The sequence below is a fragment of the Neolamprologus multifasciatus genome, chromosome 18, assembly GCF_963576455.1.
Source record: "Neolamprologus multifasciatus chromosome 18, fNeoMul1.2, whole genome shotgun sequence".
In the NCBI taxonomy this organism is placed as follows: Eukaryota; Metazoa; Chordata; class Actinopteri; order Cichliformes; family Cichlidae; genus Neolamprologus; species Neolamprologus multifasciatus.
Window position 1 is genome coordinate 27,739,673 of NC_140456.1, and position 24,620 is coordinate 27,764,292.

Sequence of the window (24,620 nt, forward strand, 5' to 3'; positions counted from 1 at the left end):
CTGGGAAGCAATACACTAGCACAGCGGTCCCCAACCTTTTTTGCGCCACGAACCGGTTTATGCCTGACAATATTTTCACGGACCGGCCTTTAAGGTGTCGCAGATAAATACAACAAAATAAAACTAGTACCGGTACCGAAATAAATAAGATTTATTCATAACACACGTGAAAAGACCCAGGAAAACCGAGTTAACGATAAAAACGATAACAAAATAACGCTGAAAACCAATTAAAACCCTGAAAACTATACATTTCACACCTGAGCTTCAACTCTCGCGGCCCGGTACCAAACGACTCATGGACCGGTACCGGTCCGGGGCCCGGGGGTTGGGGACCGCTGCACTAGCACACAGAGAAACACACGGCCATGAACGAGGGAGAATGCGACACTGAACAGAGGGAGACGCGGACATAAATACACAGAGGTTTAACGAGGGAGGTGGGAGCACACGGGGAACACAGCTGACACAGATAATCGTAACGAGACAGGGAAGGAGCAACACAACATGACGCATACTGATGGGAGACTGTCAAAGTAAAACAGGAAGTACACAGAGGCGCAGACAGGAGGAGAGAGGGAGGACGAGGAGAGCACAGACACAACGGGCTGGGGAAAACATGGAATAAAACACGAGGGGAAATGAGGGCTCACAGATACACAGAGGGGCACACAGGGGGTAAAAGTCACAAGGGGAAGTCAAATAAGGAACAAAATACAAAAATACATGAAACTAAGAATGCTGGGCCAACATGGCCCTGGATCATGACACTTTCCAATTAATGATGTCTGTCTTTACAGGCACATGACTTCTTCTTTTATTTTATTTTTGGCAGCATTTTTAAATACCTTTAACAAGGTTTTAATAATCACTTCCAATTACACTGTTTGATCAATTTTTCTACATTTGATTGATTTCACACAAATATCCACTAGACTCCACAGTGACCTCACATTGTACATGAACCTCTATCATCTTCTTTATGGCAGAATTTGAATACACAGACATGCATATCTTTGAAAAGCATGAACATTTGAAATGGACAAATCACAAAATGCACTCAAATGAAGGGTTCATGTTTTATTTCTAAAAATGTCACTAGTGCCACACAGTGCACACATTTTGACTTCATACATATACATTATATTTTTACTATAGGTTTCAGCATTGAGCCACATTCTTGATTTCAAATGGCTATTATTTTTAACTTAAAAATCAGACTGACTTATACTGACTGAGTAACATTATGACGGTGTATGTTGTTGATCTAAAGTGAAATCTGCACGTGGAACCACAAAGCTTCCTTTTAACATCTTTCTAAACTGAGACAAATAAATAGCTGTTTAAATGGATTCTGAAGGGCTTTTACTTTGAAGTCTGTTCTCACTTTCTCTTAGCAAATGCATATAATACACAAACACACACAATGTAAAACAAGTTATAGCACTGTGCTGCAACAGGAGACAGTTCCTCCTCTACCTCTCTCGCCTCACATGTGTCTCCCCCAGTTTTCCTTTCGAAAAGCTTCTTATGTTGAATTTCTTTAGCTTGTTAGCAAACACCAATTTGTCAGACCGTCTGCCAAACAGTGATTTCTTCCTTTTTTGATTTTTTTCCTTTTTTGCTAAACCCCCCCCCCCCCCCCCCCTTTGTATGAAATGTGTAATTTGTGTTCTTTTGGTTTTCCTGTGAAACAAATTAAATACTTTTTTTAATAGTCCACATTTAACCCTTTAAGACCTACCATAGAACCAAGTCCGCCAGAGCTTATATTATATTTTTACATGCTGTAGTGCCATTTTTGGGAGCATTTCAAGTTGCTATACATCAATACAACCATTACAGCCTAGATTTTAATAATATGTAGGAATTAAGTGCATAGTGATTACATAAATTGCAAAAAAGTGCAATAAACTACAAAAAAATTGAAAATCGTTTTTGTTTTTTTAACATTTATTTCTAGTTAGAGAAATTTAAGAGGCTTATCCCTCAAAACTGTAAATACAAAAAAGTTGCACAAAATAGTTTCCCACCACAGGAAATTTATTTTGAGTGCCTTCATAGTTTTATTTTTGAAATACACCAATTTTTATACACTGCAGGAAAAACGAAAATAAATATTATAGTGCAAATTTGCAAAAAAGCAGCATATGCATCAAAATAAACTATTTCCAGCAGTGCAATATGAGTCCTAAGCATCCCAGAAACGACACAGAAAGTCATAAAGTCAAACATAACTTTTAAAAACACCAGTATAAGCTCATTGAGGCCCGGACCGTAAAAAACTACATTTCCGCGAAATGACGTCACTTCCGGTTTCGGGCAGGTCATGGCGGACATGCGATAGTTCGCGCTGCCGTCTAATCCAATGTAGGAAGTGTTACAAACAGCTGATCGGATCGGCAAAGCCTGTTTCTGGAATATTATGTTTTTGTTGCTGCGAGTGCTTTTTATGCAGTTTTTGCAAAGCTATATGTGGAAGGAAACTGTGACCGAGGACAAGCTGATGTAAGTACAACTCCTCAGGTTTCATATGCAAAAAAAAATATTGCGCTAGCTTACATGGTTGCAGAGCTACCGGGATTTAAAAATAGTTACGCAAAACAGAGCGTGCCCGCTCCTACCGGTTTTAAAGGGTTAAAGCACTAAGATAAGATAAGATAACTCTTTATTGTTATTGCACAATCATACATAGTACAATAGTACAATGAAATTGGAAAACTGTCCTACGTCAGCACTACATGTAACACGATACGATACGACACATCACAACACAACACAACACAAACAACACAACACAGTATAATAACTTAGTAATAAAAAAGAAGAATATGTGTATTTGTATTGCACACTGTTATCATTGCACATTAATTATTATTGCACCTTGTTATAAATATAAATATTATTATCATTACTGTTTTTACCGTTGTTAAGCTGTCCTTGAGTCTATTTGTTCGGGACCTCAGCAGCCTGAATCTCCTGCCAGACTGTAGTAGCTTAAACACCCCGTGTCCTGGGTGTGTACCGTCCCGTAGGATGCTGCATGCCCTCTTGAGCGAGTGCTGTACAGGTCCTTCAGGGACGGAAGAGGATGTCCAATGATTTTTTGGGCCATGCTGATGACCCTCTGGAGTGCCTTTCTCTGTGCTGTGGTGCAGCTGGAGAACCACACACCGATGCAATATGTCAGCACACTTTCAATGGAGCAGCGGTAGAAGACGTTTAGCAGCTCCTTCTTCAGGTTCATTTTTCTGAGGATTCTCAGAAAGTGGAGACGCTGTTGGGCCTTCTTTAAAACCACAGAGGTGTTAGAGCTCCATTGGAGGTCTGTGTCTATGTGCACACCCAGGAACTTGAAACTGAGTACAACTACATGTGATCTGAAAAACAGCAGTTTTGTCACATTTTTATATCTAATTCAGGTATTTTAAGGGAGGCTGGAGGCACTGAAAGACTCCCCTACCTGTCCAGAAAGCAGAAAGGTTTCTAGACTGCATGATCACTTTAACCAGCTAGCCATCCTGTTATGGGAGGAACCAGTTAGAAACTATTTTCAAAGTAGCTGAGTAGATTTTATCTCAAGTTAGTGAGTACTAGTAGAGTTTTGCAGAACACTTAGACATGTTTCTTTGACTGTTGATGGTCTCATTAGTCATCCTATCCTATCCAGAGTCGTAAAACAACAAAAAATGTAAAAAAAAAAAACAAAACAAAAAAACCCAACTTTTTATTTTATACATTTAAGACTCAAATTCAAATAATAGTTTGCTTAAAGCCCAAGAAACACTATTTACAATGTCCAATAGTGCACAATAGTTACAGTCAATACATATGTATATATACTGTTGTTTTAAGGTAACGACTAGCAGATGAAGACAGCAGAAGTAGAAAGGGGCCCTGAAAGACACCAGGTTGGCCTTCCTGGTGCAGGAAGGCCAACAGCCAAAACAAAGATGGATCATAGAAATATTCTCCTCATTCTTCATAGAAAGAAATATAAGGGGTACGAGTTGGATGGTGTCGATAAAATATCATTATATACTGTACAAGCATGGTGTTCACACAGGGAAGGAAACAACCCAATTCAATGTTTGACAGTAAGGCAGTAAGGTAAGTGCAATACTTACTTAAAACCACCAAGGCATCCAGAAGACTTTGGGAAAGAGCGAATAAGAGAGAAAGAGAAACAAGAAAAAGTGTGTGTGTGTTTGTTAGTGTATATGTGTGTGAGGGAGAGCTATAGAGCGGCAACCAGTCCAGGATGTATCCTGCTATTTGTTCTATGACAGCTGAGATAGACCCTCTTTTAACTGCCATAAATGTAAATTATGTCAGTTTGTTTAATTTATTGTGTTCATCTATGTTATTTATTTCCTTTATTTATTGTTGTTCCTTTTGGGGTAGGAACTAAGGTTCGTTCTGTGTTGCGCATAGGCCCCTTTAAGTGACGTAAAGGGAAGTCAAAAAGCATGTGCAAAGAAGCTAAGCTATAAGTTAACTAAGTCAGAAGAAGGAATAAATAAGCAGTTTTAAAGTAAAAGAAAGCTGCGAAGAAGAATAAGAAGAAATTGGGAATTATTTTTGTTAAGTTTTTGTTCCTGAAGCGAACTCATTCCCTCACGGTTACGTGCAGCCAGCGAGGTATGTTAACTGTGTTTGTTTATCACGTATTTGTTGTCATGATATGAGTGAACAGTTGTTGTTTAAGGTGCAGTTCATGTGGAAGCCACCGGAGGGTGGTGTAGAGTTAATAAAAGTGATGGCTAAAACCTAAGACGGTGTCATGTCTGCTCCCTGAAGTAATATCGTAACATGGTTTCAGAAATGAACTGATAAGGCTATACAAGAGTGTCGCACACATGGAAGGGCTTAAGCCGCCAGCTGGACTTGATTTGCTGCAAGGGAACCTCTCGGAAAATTGGAGACGGTTTCGGCAACGGTTCGAGCTGTATCTCGCGGCTATAGGAGGTGCTAGCAAGCCACCCAAGGTACAGTCTTCACTATTTCTTCACGTTGCTGGAGAGGAAGCGGTTGAAGTGTACAATACCTTCACGTTTACGGAAAATGGTGATGAGCATAAGCTGACGAAAATAATGGAGAAATTTGAGGAATACTGTAACCCAAAGAAGAACATAACCTATGAAAGGTACAAGTTTTTCACGTGTGTAAGGGGATATGCTAATTAGCCAGTACATCACTGAGCTAAAGCTAAGGGCCAAGTCATGTGAATTTGGACAACTGCAAGAATCCCTCATCAGAGATCGCGTAGTGTGTGGAATTACATCGGATGCAATGAGAGAAAGGCTGTTAAGAGAAGATGACATTACTCTCGAAAAAGTAGTACAGCTCTGCATTGCAGCTGAGACCACAAAAGCTCAAATCAAGCAAATGCATGAGGAGGATCACAATGCTCAAGTCTCTGCACATGAAAGTAAAGACGTAGATGCAGTGAGACATAAGCAGACATGCAAAAAAGACAAAGTAAGATGAAACCGAACGACAAAGACCAAGCAAGCACATTTAATTCCAAACGATGTGGAACTAAGCATGCATCACGCCAATGCCCTGCTTATGGCAAACAGTGCAAGAACTGTGGGAAAATGAATCACTTTGCCAGAATGTGTAGATCGAGAAAAGTGCACACTGTCACCGATGAAGCCACGGATCAGCAGGCAAGTCTGTTCATTGGGGCTGTAAATGCAAAAACACAGACACGAACAGATGAATGGACTGTAGAAATAAAAGTTGGCCACAAACCTGTGAAATTCAAACTAGATACTGGTGCACAAGCCAATGTGGTTCCCTACAGTCTACTACGAAGAATAGGAAATAAGCAAATGCTTAGACCCACAAATGTCAGGTTGTCAACATACACCGGAGACAAAATAGCAGTTAAAGGAAAGTGCACTTGGGCAGTGAAATACAAAAAGAAAAGTTTTGTTTTGGAGTTCATTGTCGTAAAATCAGAAACCAAGCCAATTCTGGGAATTCAAACATGTGAAGAAATGGGACTCATCAAGAGAGTGATGGCACTGAATAAAAGTGATGAAATGCACATCGTCAAAGAATTTGCTGATGTGTTTGAGGGCATAGGTTGCCTTGAGGGAGAACACACCATTCAAATTAATGATAGTGTGGCATCAAAAGTTCATCCACCAAGAAAAATCCCTGTCACTTTGAGAGAAAAACTCAAAGTAGAACTGGACAGAATGGAAAAAATGGAAGTGATTACAAAAATTGAAGAGCTTACCCAGTGGGTGAATCCAATCGTCATTGTGGAAAAGGCTACTGGACGACTGAGAGTCTGCCTAGATCCACGTGATCTCAATACAGCAGTCATGAGAGAGCACTACCAGTTGCCAACAGTTGAAGAGATAACGAGCCGACTGGCAAAGGCCAAACACTTCACTGTGCTGGACGCAAGCTCAGGATTTTGGCAACTTAAATTGGATGAAGCCAGCTCTCATCTCTGTACATTCAACACACCTTTTGGTCGTTACCGATTTCTTCGCCTGCCTTTTGAAATTAATTCAGCTCCAGAAGTATTCCACAGGACGGTGAGGCAGCTGTTTGAGGGGATTGATGGCGTCGAGACATACATAGACGACCTCTTGATCTGGGGAGAGACTAAAGTACAACATGACGACAGACTGAGGCAAGTGCTTGAGAGAGCAAGAGCAAAAAAATTTAAGCTAAACAAGGACAAATGCAAGGTAGGCCTGGAGGAAATTAAATACCTTGGCCACATCTTCTCGGCAGATGGTTTGAAACCAGATCAGAGCAAGATAGAGGCCGTAAAGAAAATGCCTACACCAGAGTGCAAAAACGATGTGGAGCGATTTCTGGGTATGGTGACATACCTAGCAAAGTTCATTCCAAACATGTCACAACACACAGAGCCATTACGCGGCCTTACCAGAGATGATGTTGCATGGTAGTGGGAAGGTGAGCACCAGCACGCGTTCAACAAATTGAAAACAATTCTTACTGAAGCTCCTGTGCTCAGATACTATGATGTACAGCTTCCAGTAACACTATCTGTCGATGCTTCTAAAAGTGGACTCGGTGCTGTCTTACTACAAGATGGCAAGCCAGTTGCTTATGCATCACGCTCATTAACAGAGACTGAACAGCGTTATGCACAAATAGAAAAGGAGATGTTGGCGATTGTGTTTGGTGCAGAGCGTTTCCATCAGTATGTGTATGGAAGAAAAGTGAACGTGGAGTCAGATCACAAACCACTAGAAGTGATAATGAAAAAGCCATTGAGCAGTGCTCCAGCAAGAATACAGAGACTCCTAATGAGACTGCAAAAATATCAGGTACAAGTACAGTACAAGCCAGGAAAGGAAATGTACATCGCAGACACATTATCCAGAGCATATTTGCCAGTGACCAGCTCATCTGATAATGAGATAGAAGACCAGGTGCACATGGTAATTTCCAACTTACCTGTGACAAGTGCAAAACTAGAGGAATTCAGAAAGGAAACAAGGAATGATATGACACTGACTAAACTTACAGTGCCAGTTCTGGATGGATGGCCAGAAACAAGAAACCAAGCTGCAACAGAAATCCAAGCGTATTGGAATTACAGGGAACAAATTTCAGTAGTGGATGGAGTTCTGTTCAAAGGAGAGCAGCTTATTGTTCCTGCAGCACTGAGAGCAGAAATGCTAAAGCGCATTCATGAGGGTCACTTGGGTATTGAAAGCTGCAGACGCAGAGCGAGAGAAGTACTCTTTTGGCCTGGACTGTCACAGAGTATCACAGAGATGGTGAACTGCTGTGATGTGTGCAGTACTCACCAGAAACGACAGAACAAAGAGCCACTACATCCACATAGTGTTCCAGAAAGACCCTGGCAAAAGATAGGTGTGGACCTATTTACCTTTGACCAGCAGGAATATCTCCTCTTAGTGGATTACTATTCCAAGTTCATTGAGGTTGAGTGGCTGAAGTCTGACACAAGAAGTGCAACAGTTATCACTCATCTTAAGTCACAATTTGCCAGACACGGGATTCCTGAAACGGTGATTTCAGACAACGGACCACAGTTCAGCTCCCGTGAATTCCAAGACTTTGCAAAAGAGTGGGAGTTTTGTCACAACACTACGAGCCCCCACCATGCACAGTCAAACGGAATGGCAGAGAGAGGAGTACAAACAGTGAAACTCTTGTTAAAAAAGGCAAAAGCCGAGGGGAATGACCCGTATCTATCATTAATGAATCTGAGGAGTACACCATTGGAGGACATTGGAGCGTCACCAGCCCAGCTGCTAATGGGTCGACGCATAAGAACAAGACTTCCAACAACATCGCAAAGATTGAAACCTTTGGTCACTAAGACAGTGCAGCAGTTGTTAGAAACAAGACAACAGAAACAGAGAGAATACTTTAACCAAGGAACCAAAGCACTTCAGCAACTGCAGGTTGGTGACACTGTCAGAATGTGGCAACAGGGTGTATGGAATCCAGCTCAGGTGACAGGTTTATCTGAACATCCAAGATCTTATGTTGTTCAGATGCCTGATGGACAGACATATAGAAGGAACAGAAAGTTTCAAAGGCAGTCAAGGGACAATCAAAACGTGACACGGCAAAATGTGTGTGATAAAACACAGGGACAAAGTGAGATGGACATGCAAAGTAGAAATGTCACTACCACAGAGTTTCCAAGTTCCCCACCCAAAACTGCGAGTGGACGTATTGTTTCCAAGCCCAGAAGGCTTATTGAGGAATAAAATGAACATTATGTTTCGAGTATATGCTTTGACTTAAAAAAAAAAAAAAAAAAAGGAAAGAAAAAATGTTCACTAGAGAGAAATGTGAGTATGCCAAGAAGCATTTTTTTTCTCTCTTTCTTTTTTTTCCACTGGTCATGGGCCTTGAGTGGTGTTGTGAGTTACTTTGTTGTTTGCCCCTGTTGTTGAAAAAAAAAGAAAAAAAAGGGGGGATGTCATGATATGAGTGAACAGTTGTTGTTTAAGGTGCAGTTCATGTGGAAGCCACCGGAGGGTGGTGTAGAGTTAATAAAAGTGATGGCTAAAACCTAAGACGGTGTCATGTCTGCTCCCTGAAGTAATATCGTAACATTTGTTAACTTGGGTTTAAATGTTTATTTGTAATATTTATGTTTGGTCATTCTGTACTTTTATGTAATGACAGTTTGACGGTGGATTTTATGGTGTTTCGGAGGAGAAGTGTGACTGAAGAATAAATCCATCTGTGAATGAAGAACCGTGGTGTCGTGTATTAACTGGAGGGAGTGATACCTCACTTTCACATATTGTCATAACGATTATTTATTACAACTGGCCAAAAACACTCATGAAAATGATAGTAGTGCAAGTGATATGACACTGCAACAATTTTAGAAACGATTACAAAATGAATGTAAAGGACCAGACCTGAATATAACAACCACAAAGTGAAAAATACTGGAAGCAGCCAGTGCTACCTCTCAGCGTCTTAGTAGATGCACTGAGGGTATAAATTATAAAATCTTCTGAGAGGTAAGTACTTCATTTTCCAGTAAAATATAATGCATTTCAGAACCTCTGTTCCCTTAATGTCATAGCTACTGTTTCCCCATTAAAAATGGAAAAGTTAGTGTGGACATTTGTGCATGATATTTTACAAGACAGAAAGATAGCACCATGACTTCATCAGTGATAGTTTGTTTTCTTGATGCATTACACAAACTGTATCTGAGCAGTGATGCTGGTAAGTGACACGGCCGTCTTGTTCACACTGACATACTTGAGTGCCTATGAGACTGGGACCACTTAGTGACTTGAAAAACCTGCTGCTAATGCCTCTGCACAAAATGGCCTAAAATAACAACAACAACAACAACAACAACAACAACAAAAATGCCACAATTGCTTCCAGTGCGTATAGTTTGTGACAGGTGGGGATACTTTCAGTGCAACTCTTCAGTACCTCCATTTTGTTCAATGTCATTGGATCCAAAAAATTGATGACAAAAAACAATTTCTATTTTTTTTCTATTTCTATTTCTCTATTTACACTTAAAGCCACATACAAATGAACTGTATTTATAAAGTTTGAACTTGAAGTGCAGTGAAAATTTGGCATGTGAACAGTTGAAGTGAAACACAGAGCAGAACACCTTCAGTTGGAAACAACAAAAAGTTAGGAAAGTGTCATAAAGGACAGTAGTAAAACACCACTTATTCACCTTTGTCCCTCTAAAACAAAAAGACAACTTACTTCATAGTCAGTCCAAGATTATTTATTAAATTATTACTGATCGATTTGTCCTCGAGCTTGGTTGGTTTCAACAGATCATTAAAATTGGGGGAAAAAATGCATTATGAAATACATACTGGCAATCCACACAAAACTGTTACAAAACCAAAGAAAGAAAAGAGAAGAAAGCTGTAAACTGGCTAAAACTCACAGTAGCTCACAGTGAGATGGCAAAGAAAAGCATTCAATATAAATTTGACTGATTCAGGGTGTCCAGAGCTTATTCAGTGTTGGACTCCAAGTGGACAGAAATATTTTGCTTCACAAAAAGGTTTACTTTAATTTCACTGAGGTGCTAGTTTCATTTGTGGAAATCTGCATTCATGTGAGAATGAAGAAGTCACTTGGATGAGTGAACAAATGTTTCTCCCAGTGAAAACACTACGTTCAGATGAACAGAATCAACTTTCTGGGGTTTAATTTTATCAATTTTATCATTATCTTTACTTCAAGTTCAGCTCAGCGACAAAATCCATGAAAGGAATACTTTGATGTTGACAAAGTGAAAAATAAACCAATGATAGAAGGATTACAATAAAATCTGGTAAGTGTGCTGTAATTAATATTAATATGCAGAAAACAAGAGCAAGCAAGAGCATTAGTTCAATGGGGAAAACAGAAGTCACTGATAATCAAACATTAGTGTGTGTTTCTTTATTTAATGTTACTAATACACATTTTAATACAGAACAGTGGATGGCAGTGTGAGACTATACTATACTACTCTACTACAAACAGCTTGTACTCACTACAGCCTGTACATTCTTATAGTTATAGAATATTCATAACATACTTCATACCGTGTACATTATAACATACCATAATAGACCCATTTCTGTAATATACTTACATATCTATATTATTGCTAATATATATTGTAATATATCTATATCACTAAAGCACTTCTAGATGGATACAAACTGCATTTCGTTGCCCTGTACCTGTGCATGTGCAATGACAATAAAGTTGAATTCTATTCTATTCTATTCTATTCTATTCTATTCTAATCAAACATAAGTGTGTGTTTCTTTATTTAATGTTACTAATACACAGTTTTAACCAGTGTTGAACTAAGACGTTACATTACAAATGATAAAAGAACAGTAGCTGGCAGCGTGAAACTATACTATACTACTCTACTACACACAAGTGTGTTGTAATTAATATTAATATGCAGAAAACAAGAGCATTAGTTCAATGGGGAAAACAGAAGTCACTGATAATCAAACATTAGTGTATGTTTCTTTATTTAATGTTACTAATACACATTTTAATACAGAACAGTAGATGGCAGCGTGAAACTATACTATACTACTCTACTACCAACACTTCAGTGATGTTCATGTTTTTATTTGAACAGGCTAAAAATTGCCCTTTCTAGTTGTTGGATTTCTTTAAAAATCCTCCTGCCAGCATCGGCGACTACTTCACCGATTCGTGTCAGATGATATAATGGATTAAACTTCTCAGCTTCATCTCTGGCCTTGTTTTCACACGAGGACTGAATCTTGCGTCTTTCTTCCTCCAGTTCTCTCTCACACTTCTCCTTTAACTTCTTCATCTCCCATTCTTTGTCCCCCCTCTCAGCCTCTCTCTCCTCCATCTCTCTCTTTCTCTCCTTGTTCATCTCCTCTCTCTCCCTCTTCCTCTCCTCCTCTCTCTCCTTCCTCTCCCTCTCTCTCTCAGCCTGGAGCTGTTCATTGTATTTCTGCATCTCTTTCTTATATCTTTCCCGTATTTCTCTCTCAACCTTCTCTTTTTTTTCTCGCATTTCTTCTTCTTTCTCTCTCAGGATGCGTTGTTTCGATCACCTGGATCACCTGTTGAGAAAGAAAAAAGAAAACAAGCAGAAGAAAACGAGAGTAATACAATAAACAACATCACAATGATATATGGGAATATGACAGTAAATACTAAATATTAAACATTATTGTGCAGCACGTAAGATCGACAGCACAGTGTGCATTGAGGTAGGAGCCAAAAAGGGTGTAGTTTGTGTGTGTGATCACCCGTGTGTACACCTGTGAGCATGGACGCGCTTGTTTTCTTAAAAGGTTCCCTCATGTAATGATCTGCTAGAGGGTGTGGGGGGCCACTGCCCTGTCCTCCAGGGCATGAAGCAGGTATGGAGGAGATCAAAACTCCAGACATCCGGAGGCCCCCAGAACACAAGAGACCAAGGAAGACCAACAGAGGGGCAGCCGTGCCACTGTCCCAGAAAGAGCTGTGGAGAGTCCCAGATGAGGGGTCACCCAGCAGCCACGGAGCAGAAGCCAGGGGGGGTTGCAGCGACGTGCCCGTGAGCTCCGCTGGCAGCCAGCTGTGCCTGAGTGACCGAGCCCCAGGCCGAGAGGCCGGGGGCACCCCACCTCCGAAGTGGCCCAAGCGAGCCCCAGGCTCCAGGCCCCGATAAGCAGCCGCCAAGGAGTGAGCCGGTGTGCACCCGGACGCCCACCCCCGGACACAAAGAACCACCAACGCACCGATGTCTGAAGGAGTCCGCCCCCGGCAGGGGAAGTGGTGGGGGGAGATAGGCCTCCAAACCTTGGAGGGCCTGAGCTGTCCTCAGAGAGGTGGCGTCTGATACCCAACCTGACATATGGACACAGACATACAGACACACACAGATACAAACATCCATTCCCACCCTCATGCTCTCATATGCACTTATACATGTAGGTGATCGATACATGTATTTTTTTTTTTTTTTTTTTTTTTTTTTTTTGCTTATTCTGTTGGTTTTTGTTTTTTGCCCTTCTCCCCCGTCCCTGTTCTCAACTGTTTTTCTTTCCCTCTTTCTTTCTCCCTTTTCTTTCCCCCAGTCAAGTCTGTCCCGTATTCAGCAAGTGAAAATAAAATAAAGAATAAAAGGTGAATCAAATGGACCATTACGGCAAAGCTGGGATGGTCAATTTGGTAAAGAAAATCCGTTGGGCATCTTTCTTCGCCTTTAGACAATAATTCTGATGGCAAAAGAGCCAAACGGGACAGGCAAAAAAAAAAAAAAAAAAAAAAAAAAAAAGGATGCGTTGTTTCTCCTCTTCAATCGCCCGCTCAGCCTCTTGGAACATCTCGTTGGTGTAGTGGCTTCCTCCGTTCTTCTGGACTATCTCTCTGATCTTCTGGATCAGCTCAGTGACCTGAGAGCGCTCCTTCAGTTTATTGTTGAAGACGTGGTACTGACCGTTACATCTGGTCACGAGTTCCTGCAGGTCTGAGCTTCCTTCTAAGAACTCTTCAATAGTGGTGCCTTCAAGTAGGTCCCCATGGGTAAAGAGAACCATGCTGTATTTGTCTGCTGCGTGGCCAAAGATTTTTTGAATCTTTTGCACCGTCTGTTTTTCCTCTTCAGTGTATCTGCCCAGTCTGACGACCACCAAGAAGATATGGGGTCCTGGAGAAGCATAGGAGATGCACTGGCATACATCTTTAGTTGTTCTCTCCTTATCAAACCTGGTATCAAACAGCCCCGGGGTGTCAATGACAGCAACTTGCTGCCCATCCACTTTAACTTTGCCTTTTGAACACTCTACAGTCATAGACACGGCACTGAACTTGGATTCAAAGAACTCACGACCCAGAATAGTGTTTCCAGTAGCACTCTTTCCTGTTCCAGTCTTTCCCATTATCACAATCCTGATCTCATCATCCTTTGTCCTGCCAGAATCTGTGTAGAAAGATGAGAAATAATGAATAAGGATCTAAATCAAGCTGTAAATACATAAGTCTTTACTTCTGAACATCAACTAAGTTTTGGGATCGATTTTTCTAGATTCCAAAAATTTGCAGATACCCAAGAAGATGTGTCACAACTATTAATTCTGTGAGGTCATAGTCATGATCAATGATGTGTATGTATGTTATTAATTATTATTTAGATTTTTTTTAAATTTACCTCACATACATATAAAATCCTAAATCATAGGGTTGGGATTGGAGTTTGAAGCTAGGATTAGAGGGTTAAAAGTTATTTCAAAGTGATTTTCAAAGCTACAGCTACAGCTGCTTTCTACAAAAGACTTTCTCTACAGAGCTTGTCTAACATTTAATTATTCAAGTCTGATCACTGCTGTAACATTAAAAAAACACTACTAACATGTGTCAAGTCAGAAGTGAAAGTCAGAGGCTGTGCTGCACCTCCTTTAACAGAGCATATCAACCAATCCACACCCACAAATAACTGCATTGGACACAGAGTGAAAGTAAAACTAAAGTTTTGTGGTACTTTTCCAGTTATAAGGGTTTTTTATAAAGCCGGATAACCATGTTGATTTCTTGAATTCTTTGCACCATGTGCATTTCCTCTTTAGTGTATCTGCCCATCTGAGAGCATACAAGAAGATACAGGGTCATGGAGAAGCTTAGGAGATACACAGGGATGCACCTTTGTGATTTTATCCAAGTAAGGCCTGGTATCAGACAGATATAGCTTTCCCTTTAGAACAGGCTACAGTCATAGACTTAGCACTTCACTTCGATTCACAGCACTGATGTGCTAGAATGATGTTTCCAGCTGCAGTCTGATTAGTCCTGTGCATTACAAGCACACATGCATCTGTATATAGCAGTAAAGCAGGTTTAGTGACTGTTTATATTTATTTATTTTGATGTCATTGGCTCTATTCATAAATAAATATAAGTGTGAAAACAGTAATGTGCTCTGCTTACTTTCAAAGACTAATGAAAAACTCAACAAAAATTGGATCTGAGGAACATCCATTTTCAGTTTCATTGTCTCAGCTGCGTTGTTTTATGTCCTGGTTATTTAATAGAGTATGGTACTGAGGACCACAGCCCTCCTGCAGGTACAGGAAGTCACTACATTCACTCTTCAGACCTTGCTTTCTCCTCCCAAAATCATTTACAAGAAACGGCAGCATTATTTCTGAATAGCAAGCACTGCTGCACAGATTCGATTTATATATAGATATAGATTTCTTTTGCTTTAAGTTTCGTTTTTTGATTTGTGCACCAAACTTCCATGATGTCCCCCCCCCCTCCCATCCCCATTTACAAGAAACAGCAACACTTTTTTAGAAGTACAGACACTGCAGCACAAAGCAGTTCTTACATGATGTTTTCACTGTTTCACATCTGCGCCTTCTTATAGAAAATATCAGTGCAACAGGATATATTAAAATGTGTTCACATTTACATGTCCTCAAGCTGCAAATCTTTGATTATTTTTCATTAATAAACTGAATATTTTCAGTTCTATTTATAATGTGTGAGATCTGGCATCATTAATTTACATCAATTCTTGCAAAATGTTATCTTATAATCTCAAAATATTTTTAATAAAAAATGTAAATTACTTTTAATGAACAATATTCAAGAACAAAAGATTTATTCACATAGTAGTTAGTGCAGACAGATGCAGAGTTTTGAATGCATTTGAGTCCATGTCCAGTTTTGGAAAAATCCCCTTGTAACTGAAATTAAAACATTACTTTCACTTTCACTCTGTGTTCAGTAGAGTCAGTTGTAGGTGTGGTTTAGCTCATACTGCCTATTAAAGAAGCTGCAGCACAGTCTTTGCCTTTCACTTCTTACTCCACTTCTGTTGGCTACACAACACTGTTTAGACTGAACATCGACAGAAGCAATTACAACCCAAGCATGGCTGGCAAGTTCGGTAAGTCATCATGTTAGTCATGTTTTCTAGTGTTACAACATTGATCATGGCTTATTTAAAATCATGTTTGGTTGGCAAGCAGGTTGATAGATTATAAAAATAAAAACAAGATCATTGAGGTTAGTATTAGACACAGACCTGTGATGGTGTAAATAAATGTTTTAAGTCTGAAAGAGAGTAGGTAGAAGCAGAATGTTTATCAAGACCTACCCCATTATACAAAAATAATAGCAAGCAATAATAATGGGCAATAGGAAAACAAAGACAAAGACTCACTGTTCTCCTTTGGTCATTACTATTGTCCATAGTGCTCCTTTCTAACCATGTCAACCTGCTCCTTATTTAACCAAGTCTCTAAGACAGCAGTTTGTGAATTTAGCTCTGAGATGTGGAAGAGAGGTCATAACTTTTGAATGTCCATTAAGATTTCTGCTATTAAATATGTTATCCACTGTAACATTATAGTTACACGGTTCATAAGTGTGATATTTACAAGCCATTTGTGATTATATTGATCAGAAAGAAAGAAAAAAAAAGGATTAATTGCATTTCCTGATAGCAGAGTGTCAGGGTCATTACTGAGGATGACTCTGATTTCACAGGATCAACAGCAGAATAGAGACTTGTGACCCATCTCTGCAGATGCTGAATTAACTTTTGACCATCTACCAGAACATTTGTAACCTAAAATACCAACCCCAAACCTGGTGCATGATCAGGTATATGTATAATAAGTACAATATATTTCCTGCCATGTATTCTTTCTGATCTTTCTACACAGATTCTGGCAGGACAAATGATGATGAGATGAGGATTGTGATGGTGGGGAAGACTGGAATTGGGAAGAGTGCTACTGGAAACACTATTCTGGGCCGAGAGTGCTTTGAATCCAAGTTCAGTGCCAAATCTATGACTGTAGAATCTTCCAAAGGAAAAGCTACAGTGGATGCACATCACGTTGCTGTCATTGACACCCCAGGCCTGTTTGATACCAGGGTTGATGAAGAGGAAACTCAGAAAAATATATGCGAATGCATCTCCAATGCTTCTCCAGGACCCCATATCTTCTTGGTGGTCATCAGACTGGGCAGATTCACTGAAGAGGAAAAGCAGACGGTGCAAAAGATTCAAAAAATCTTTGGCGCTGATGCAGACAAATACAGCATGGTTCTCTTTACCCATGGAGACCTACTTGAAGCCACCACTATTGAAGAGTTCTTAGAAGAAAGCTCAGACCTGCAGGAACTCGTGACCAGATGTAACGGTCAGTACCACGTCTTCAATAATAAACTGAAGGAGCGCTCTCAGGTCACTGAGCTGATCCAGAAGATCAGAGAGATAGTCCAGAAGAACGGAGGAAGCCACTACACCAACGAGATGTTCCAAGAGGCTGAGAGGGCGATTGAAGAGGAGAAACAACGCATCCTGAGAGAGAAAGAAGAAGAAATACAGAAAGAAAAAAGAGAAATGGAGAGAGAAATACGGGAAAGATATGAGAAACAGATGCAGAAATACAACGAACAACTCCAGGCTGAGAGAGAGAGGGAGAGGAAGGAGAGAGAGGAGGAGAGGAAGAGGGAGAGAGAGGAGATGAATGAGGAGAGAAAGAGAGAGAAGGAGGAGAGAGAGGCAGAGAGGAAGAGGGAGAGAGAGGAGAGAGAATGGGAGATGAAGAAGTTAAAGGAGAAGTGTGAGAGAGAAGTGGAGGAAGAAAGATGCAAGATTCAATGCAGATATGAAAATGAAGCCAGAGATAAAGCTGAGGAGTTTAATCCATTATTTTTTCTGACAGTACCTGCTGAAACCATACTTAATGTTGGCCATGCAGTGGTTGGAGGAGCTAAAAAATTAGGGAAGATGTTAAAAACCACTTTTACATTCTAGCTTTGAATGACAGTCAGGATCTTTTCATATAGAAACTCATGACTGCCGCTCTGTATCATTGAACCATTGTTTTAAACTTTTTCTTAGAGTTCCCCAGCATGTCTAGACTCCCTAGCATGATGTTGCAGATAGCAACAAGTTCAAAAGTCGTAATATTTTGGGAATTATATGTGAGGTTCCTATAAAACCTGTCAATTTTCTTTCTGAAGTTTTGAGTGTTTCTCTTATTTTTCATTTACAGCTCGCTGTTTTCACACAGCAGATCCTGTGGACATATTGAATTTCCTTCTTATGTTATCTTAGTGATTTATTAGTTGAAGTAGAGTCTTACTGTGGGCTTTTGGGACATTCATAGTATTCAGTCATGGTAATATTATAGTTAGAGATATCTGTATATGTTTAAATTTTTTACAAACACATTTATGTTTTATGTGAAATAATTGGTGTATGTGTGGATATGAGAGCATATTATTATTTTTGGTGACGGACTTTCAGCATGAGCAGGATGTACCCTCTCACTCTGTAACAGTGGTTAAACATATAGGCTCCTATAGATAAGCAGTTACGTTAAGAAACTGATCGTGGGAGCTCTTTGTAACTTCTCTTGTTGACAGTGATGTTTTTTGTTTGTTTGTTTCTGAGATTTACTTTTCGTGACTTTCGTTGTGAAAGAATGCATCTTTGTTCCAACTTTTGCCTTCACATGTATGACTCGCAGCCTGACAATAAACTTAGATTTGTGGACTTTGTTCCATGACCTCTAGAACTGTAAGCATTGGTCCTTATTTTTGTAACCTAGTTGTCTCCTTTAAAATAAATTTGTGAGTCACTGTCATAATTCAACTGAGTGTTGTTCTTGGTTTCTCAGTGTCGCTGGTTAACTTTATATATATATTTTTTAATATAAGTCTGGAAAATACAAAATATTAAACTACAGGTTGAATAGTATCTTAGCTTCTCATGGTTATTTATCTAGTACTGCATCACATTCTGATCAAATTACTGCCACAAGCTAAATGTCCACATTCTCACCTGTAGATTTGAAAGATCTGGTAGAAATTAAGCATCAGTTAAAGTCTTGCAACTCTCTACTTCACCCCATCAAAACAAAACTATTTAAACCTGTATCTCATTGTTTTACAAATCATTTAGCAAATATTATCAACAGCTCTCTACAGCCCTGCATTTTCCCTGTTTCTCTCACATGTGCAGTAATCACACTACTACTTAATAAAACGGAATTAGCACCAAAGAAAGGCGACGCAGAGAGTGACAAAAACTTAACTCAAGGGACACAAGACCTTTGGAGGACAGGACTGAATCTTGGGCCTGTTTTCTGGGGTGGGCACGCTGTTGTCACCGGGATGCGTGACCTCAGATCTTCAGTACTCTTGGACAGGTGGTCAACATTCGGGGAAAACAAGAAGCAGGAGTGCTTTCAAGACACCTTAACCTGAGATCAGAGAGCTCAGAATTTCAAAAAACATCTGAAACAGCTCAGGTTGGGAAAGAAAGCTTTCTATGTTAGATGTTATGAATAAATATTATTTGGGCATTTCAGTGGGTTTTACATGACATATATTGCTAGCCCTGAGATAAATTGGCAGCCTGCTGAGGGTGTACCCTGCCTTTGTTCTGTGGCAGCTGGACAGACAAAAGCAGTTGTTTAGTCATCAACCATATCTTTGGGTGTAGACTAACACCCTAATTTCCAAGGGGAATCTGAACAGCAAAAACAGGTAGTTTTAAATGTGAAAATATCCATAAGAATAGAGTAACACATTTTAAGAGAAAAACAATACCACTAGGAAGATGAGGTTACTGGCAAATTCAGCTGACATTCCAACAAATCTATCACTCGAATGTTAATTTGCAATTAAAAGTATTCATACATTTTAACACATATTAAGTCTTTCATATTTGGTCTTTAAAGTGCAGATTCCAAGCAGAAGCTGCAGCTGCATCCATCCATCCATTCGCTTCCGCTTATCCTTTTCAGCGTCGCGGGGGCGCTGGAGCCTATCCCAGCTGTCATAGGGCGAGAGGCAGGGTACACCCTGGGCAGGTCGCCAGTCTGTCGCAGGGCAAGCTGCAGAACATTTGAATACATAATTATTTTGTATAAAGGTGGAGTTTGTTTGATAGTGAAATTACACTTAGTGTAATTTAGTGTAGATTTAGTGTAGATTGTTGAACAGTTTAATTCATTGTTGCATTATGAAACATATGTGTCCTAGATAAATGTTTGTCATTAAAGTGGAGCTTAAAGTTTAATGGGAGAGCCAACCCTGCTGGTAACTGTAGCCAAGCTAAAAAGCAGCCAACAAACAGGCAGCCTACACAGTCACAGATGTGCTTCCAAGCTAGAAGTTCCACCTGCATTCATTGCAACCTAAACATTAAAAAAGTTCCCTAGAGTAACTCAGTAAGCCTAACAGGGGATAGGTACTCCTGCCTGAACTGACCACCCCAAATACAACCCAGCCACAAAGTAAAATCAAATGCACCTAGCTCCTAAAGTAACCTGCCTACACCAACCTGACATTTCTCCTCCCTAAGCTGGATGAATGTAAGTTAAATGACTACAAACATAAAAACCAGTAGCTTGCAGATACTGTGATTGTCACTTACAGAGATGATATCAACAGATAATGACGGAACAAGAGAAATACAGAGGAAGAATTGTAAATGCTTGAAGAAGAAGACAAATGCATATCTGCAGAGCAAGAAGCTGCTGCAATCTCACAATGTCTCCAAGAGGAAAAGGAGGAAACTGACTGCAAGTTAAAGACAAAAAGAGAAAGCAGCAGTGATAAAGAGACAACAAGAGGAAAGTGCTGCAAGGAGAAGGTCAGGTGAAGACCTAAGAAGAGAAATTGAAAGATTATAAAATCTGAAAGGATTCAAAGCAGCACAGGCAAAACTACAAGTTCATGAGGAAGACTACGCTTCAGTAAAGCAAGAAAGAGTCACACTAAACCCTGCAAACTTACAGGTATCAGAGTCCAAGAATAATGCTAATCAACCCTTACAAGAAGACAGTTAAACGTCAATTATGAGAGTACAGGTGAGCTTGTAAAGGTTTTGGCAGAAGCTATTTCAGCTAATAGACTACCTGTTCCAGATCCCTCTGTATTTAGTGAGGATCCACTTAAGTTTAAGCATTGGAAAGCATTTACTCACTGTGTGTTAATAGACCTCTCTGCATTGAATCGTACATGTTATTAATCTCGAGTCTCTCTTCCACAGCATGTCTTCTCTCCTGTCTTCCTTCTCTTACACCAGCCAGTCGCAGCAGATGGCCGCACCTCCCTCAGCCTGACACTGCCGGAGGTTTCTTCCTGTTAAAAGGGAGCTTTTCCTTCCCACTGTCGCCAAAGTGCTTGCTCATAGGGGGCATTTGATTGTTGGATTTTTCTCTGTATGTATTATTGTTGGGTCTACCTTACAATATAAAGCGCCTTGTGGTGATTGTTTTTGTGATTTGGCGCTATATAAATAAAATTGAATTGAAAACGGTATCCTACATGCCTGTGTGGCCAGATGGGCTACTCGCCTCTCTTTTTCTCTCTCGCTCGCTCTCTCCTGCGCTCGCTCTCTCCTGCGCTCACTCTCTTCGCCGCGCAACTAGGTTAATTGGGAACCCACCTGCATATTGATTGCAGGGTGGCGTTAGCCCGTATAAAGCAAGCCGGTGTTTTTTGTTGGATCATTCCTCCCATGCATTCGGCACAAAGCAGCAGTAAATGCTGGCCCACTGCGACGGACTGATCAGCAAGAGTCTATCATATGACAGCTACAGGTATGCTCTCGGTTAACCTCAGATTCCCTCCGAGCACTGGAATTTGTGTTAATAGTTTTTGCGGCCTGTTGTAGCGGGGCAGTTTGTTTTATTCCGGTGTTGCGGAGAGAGGTGCTCGTGTTATCCCCACCAGTGAGAGTATAGTGCCTCCGTCCCTGAGGTAAGCCGTTAAAACGACTTTTATTAGCATTCATAGCTATAAGAGTCTAAGGTTACATTTATCTGTTTTAGGGTTTGACTACTGTATTCGCCTCTCCGTGGCAAATCGCCCAACCTAAACCGGAAGAGTGAAACGCCTTCCCAGCCGCTGTTGTGAGGACTCCTCCTTGGTGGAGCCTGATGTCTTGTCTTGTCTCGTTTTGTTTTAGCTGGTCTTATCTTGTTTTTATTAAGTAGGCTAACCTTTTTCTGGTTTGCCTGATTTTATTCTATTTTTATCCTGGACTGTTGCTCGTACCCACGCTTCTGTGATCGGGCTGAAGCGACCCTCTGCCCGAGTGTCGTGCTGGGACTTTAAATCGCCTCGGTTGCCGGTCTCAGCTGGTGAGGAGTCAGACCGGCTTGCGATTGAGGATAATTACTACCAGCACGAGTGGTAGTTTGACCCGTGGGGTATAAGCCTTCCTGCATGTGTGTGCGTGCGTTTCCTTTTATTAAAGTTATTAAAGTGTGTTTTAGTCTTTTATGATCTGTAGCGAGCCTGACGCTCAGTGTCCTTTTATTCTTTTAACATATTTTTCTGTGTTTTATTTCAGTGAACGGAGGACGTGCCAGTGGCCCTGGGACCTTAGGTGGTGGGTCGTTTTCACACTTTCTTTTGTACAGCACCGGGTGGGCTGCAGTGATTTTCTTTTGGGTCCACGGCTGCTGGTAAGTCAAAGTTCCCTGATTGTTTTATTTTCACTTTAGGACACTGTCAACAATGACGCTACATCTTGGGTTTTAATATTTTATTTATTTTTACTATAAATAAAATTGTTATAATATTGGAGCCAACCTGCCTCAGAGTGCATCCTTGAATCTGTGCGGCCTCCTTTTATTCTTTTTATTTATTTTTCTTAAATATATTTCCTGGGGGTGAAATTCCCCTAGGTGGCGTTGTCATTTTATTACTTTTTATCCAACCCCGCCGACCACTTGGTCACACCTGCATGAAGAAAGACAACGACGAGCCAAAGAAAGAACCACCCACGGAACAACATGTAAGTGAATTGAAGGAAACCCAGCAACAGGTAACACAGTCATGAGACCACGTCTAATTGAGTGACTCAAAAGTAAAAACACAGACTGGTAGTATCGAAGATGTCTATGTATCCACAAAAAATGAGCCAAGCAAAGAAGTACTGACCTACGCTCTGCTGGACACAGTGATTTTTCATTTATTCTTAATAAAGTAGCAAATAACTTGGACACAACCAAAACCCAAGTTAAGCTTAATCTATCTACAATGTCATCCAACACAACCAGTGTACCCTGCACAAAACTTGAAGCTCTGCAAATAAGGGGACTGTTTTCCAAGAAGAAACTTACTGTGCCAGTTGTTTACACACCGAACTTTATACACGCTAATCGTAGCCATATTCCTACTCCAGACACTGCAAAGGCATGGCCACATTTGGAGCATCTCACTGAAATTCAGATCTCCACAATAAGGTTCATTACATCTGCAAGACACAAGTAAAGGAAGTAACATTTCCAGATGTAATCAAAGCACTTTATTCAGACTTTACAGAGAGAGTAGTGGAAAAGATAAGCATTTCACTAGAAGATGTCCGCTTTATAAAAGCTACAAGAAGGAATAAAGCAAAAGCTAGATGGACGTTATGAAGTACCGCTGCCTTTTAAAAGCGACACACCAAATCTTCACAATAACATGCCAAGTGCAATGCAACGTTTAAGTAGTCTCGAATGCAGATTCAAAAGGGACCAAAGATACCACACAGACTATGCAAATTTCATGGAGAACATGATAGCATGTGGTGATGTGGAGAAAATGCCAGAGAAAGAACTCTGTAATACCCTCAAAAGCCCAGCAAAATATGCGTAGTCTTTGACTGCACTGCACCATATCAAGACACCTCGCTGAATATGCACTTGCTTACAGGGCCTGACCTCTCAAACACTTTTGTGGCAGGATGAATGTTATCCTTTGGTTCAACCCACTTTCAGCCTGACGCATTAGGGGGCGCTAGTATAAATAGTGGCCATGTGAGCATACCTGGATCGCTTACCTGTGATCTCCTCTTTGGTCACCTGACTTCCCCTTTGTGTTGCAGAGATCATTCTGAAGCCTCCATCGCGGCTGGTAGGTGTTTACTCATTGTAGTGTGTGCATTACCTTACTTGGTGGTAAACAGACATTGTTTTTAGGGCATAGCTGTGGAAGCCTCCTATGAGCCCCTGCTCATGTTTCATGACACGGGGTTACTCGGTACGTAATTCAATTTCGTCTCGATCCTTGCCTTTTATTGTTTGTTTTATAATAATTATTTATTATGCTTTGCAGGAAGTGTGGGCCTTGGTTTTACGCAACGCCACACTGAGGTGCTGCTGCTTTGCTTTGCTTGGCTTTTACCGTCTGTTCCCGTTGCGAAGTTTCTTTTCCTGCTGCTGTCCGCTTTTTAACGTGGACGTCGGCGTGGACAGCGGCCATATGCACGCCGGTTATGGGAGTCAGCTGGCGTACATATTGATGAGCGTATGATTAATTTATAGTCGGGCAGACGGCTAGTTGGAGTAATACGGCGATTCCGTTTGCTCCAGATTTTAAAGTTTTATCCAGATTGTATGTTGTTTTTCTGTTTTGATTTGTAGTTTGGATTTTTGTTACACCACTGGTGGGAGGCCCTTTTTATAGCTGCAGATCACCAGTGTGGTTCTGCAGTAGGGTTATCCCCCAGCGCTACATTAGTTTTGTTGTAATCTATTAAAATTTTCTTTGTTTCTTTTATTCAGATGCGGAGTGCCGACGTGGAGGAGACCAGGGTGCCTTGGTGGTGGGATCCTTTGAGTGTACACACCTGC

General features: G+C 40.6%; 2 protein-coding genes and 1 long non-coding RNA gene across 4 annotated transcripts; 2 read left to right on the forward strand and 1 right to left on the reverse strand.

The window, feature by feature from the left end:
• Positions 1-3,905: 3,905 nt before the first annotated feature.
• On the forward strand, positions 3,906-9,240 carry LOC146498200 (uncharacterized). Its single transcript, XR_014870821.1, has 2 exons — positions 3,906-4,641; positions 9,169-9,240. It is a non-coding gene; the product is annotated as an uncharacterized LOC146498200 (long non-coding RNA).
• A 2,823-nt stretch (positions 9,241-12,063) lies between these two features.
• On the reverse strand, positions 12,064-13,901 carry LOC146498201 (GTPase IMAP family member 9-like). Its single transcript, XM_085140482.1, has 2 exons — positions 13,304-13,901; positions 12,064-12,095 (listed from the first exon to the last, which is right to left on the reverse strand). The coding sequence occupies exons 1-2, from the start codon at positions 13,899-13,901 to the stop codon at positions 12,064-12,066; spliced, it is 630 nt and encodes a 209-aa protein (XP_084996608.1).
• A 1,737-nt stretch (positions 13,902-15,638) lies between these two features.
• On the forward strand, positions 15,639-19,527 carry LOC146498202 (GTPase IMAP family member 9-like). 2 transcript variants are annotated; one of them, XM_085141139.1, is made up of 2 exons: positions 15,639-15,914; positions 16,702-19,527. In XM_085141139.1, exons 1-2 carry the CDS (start codon positions 15,895-15,897, stop codon positions 17,792-17,794), a joined length of 1,113 nt encoding a protein of 370 aa, XP_084997265.1. In that variant the 5' UTR covers positions 15,639-15,894; the 3' UTR covers positions 17,795-19,527. The 2 variants fall into 2 exon arrangements, with proteins under 2 accessions (XP_084997265.1, XP_084997264.1); XM_085141138.1 differs by having other exon boundaries at positions 15,647-15,910; positions 16,692-19,524.
• The last annotated feature ends 5,093 nt before the right edge of the window (positions 19,528-24,620 follow it).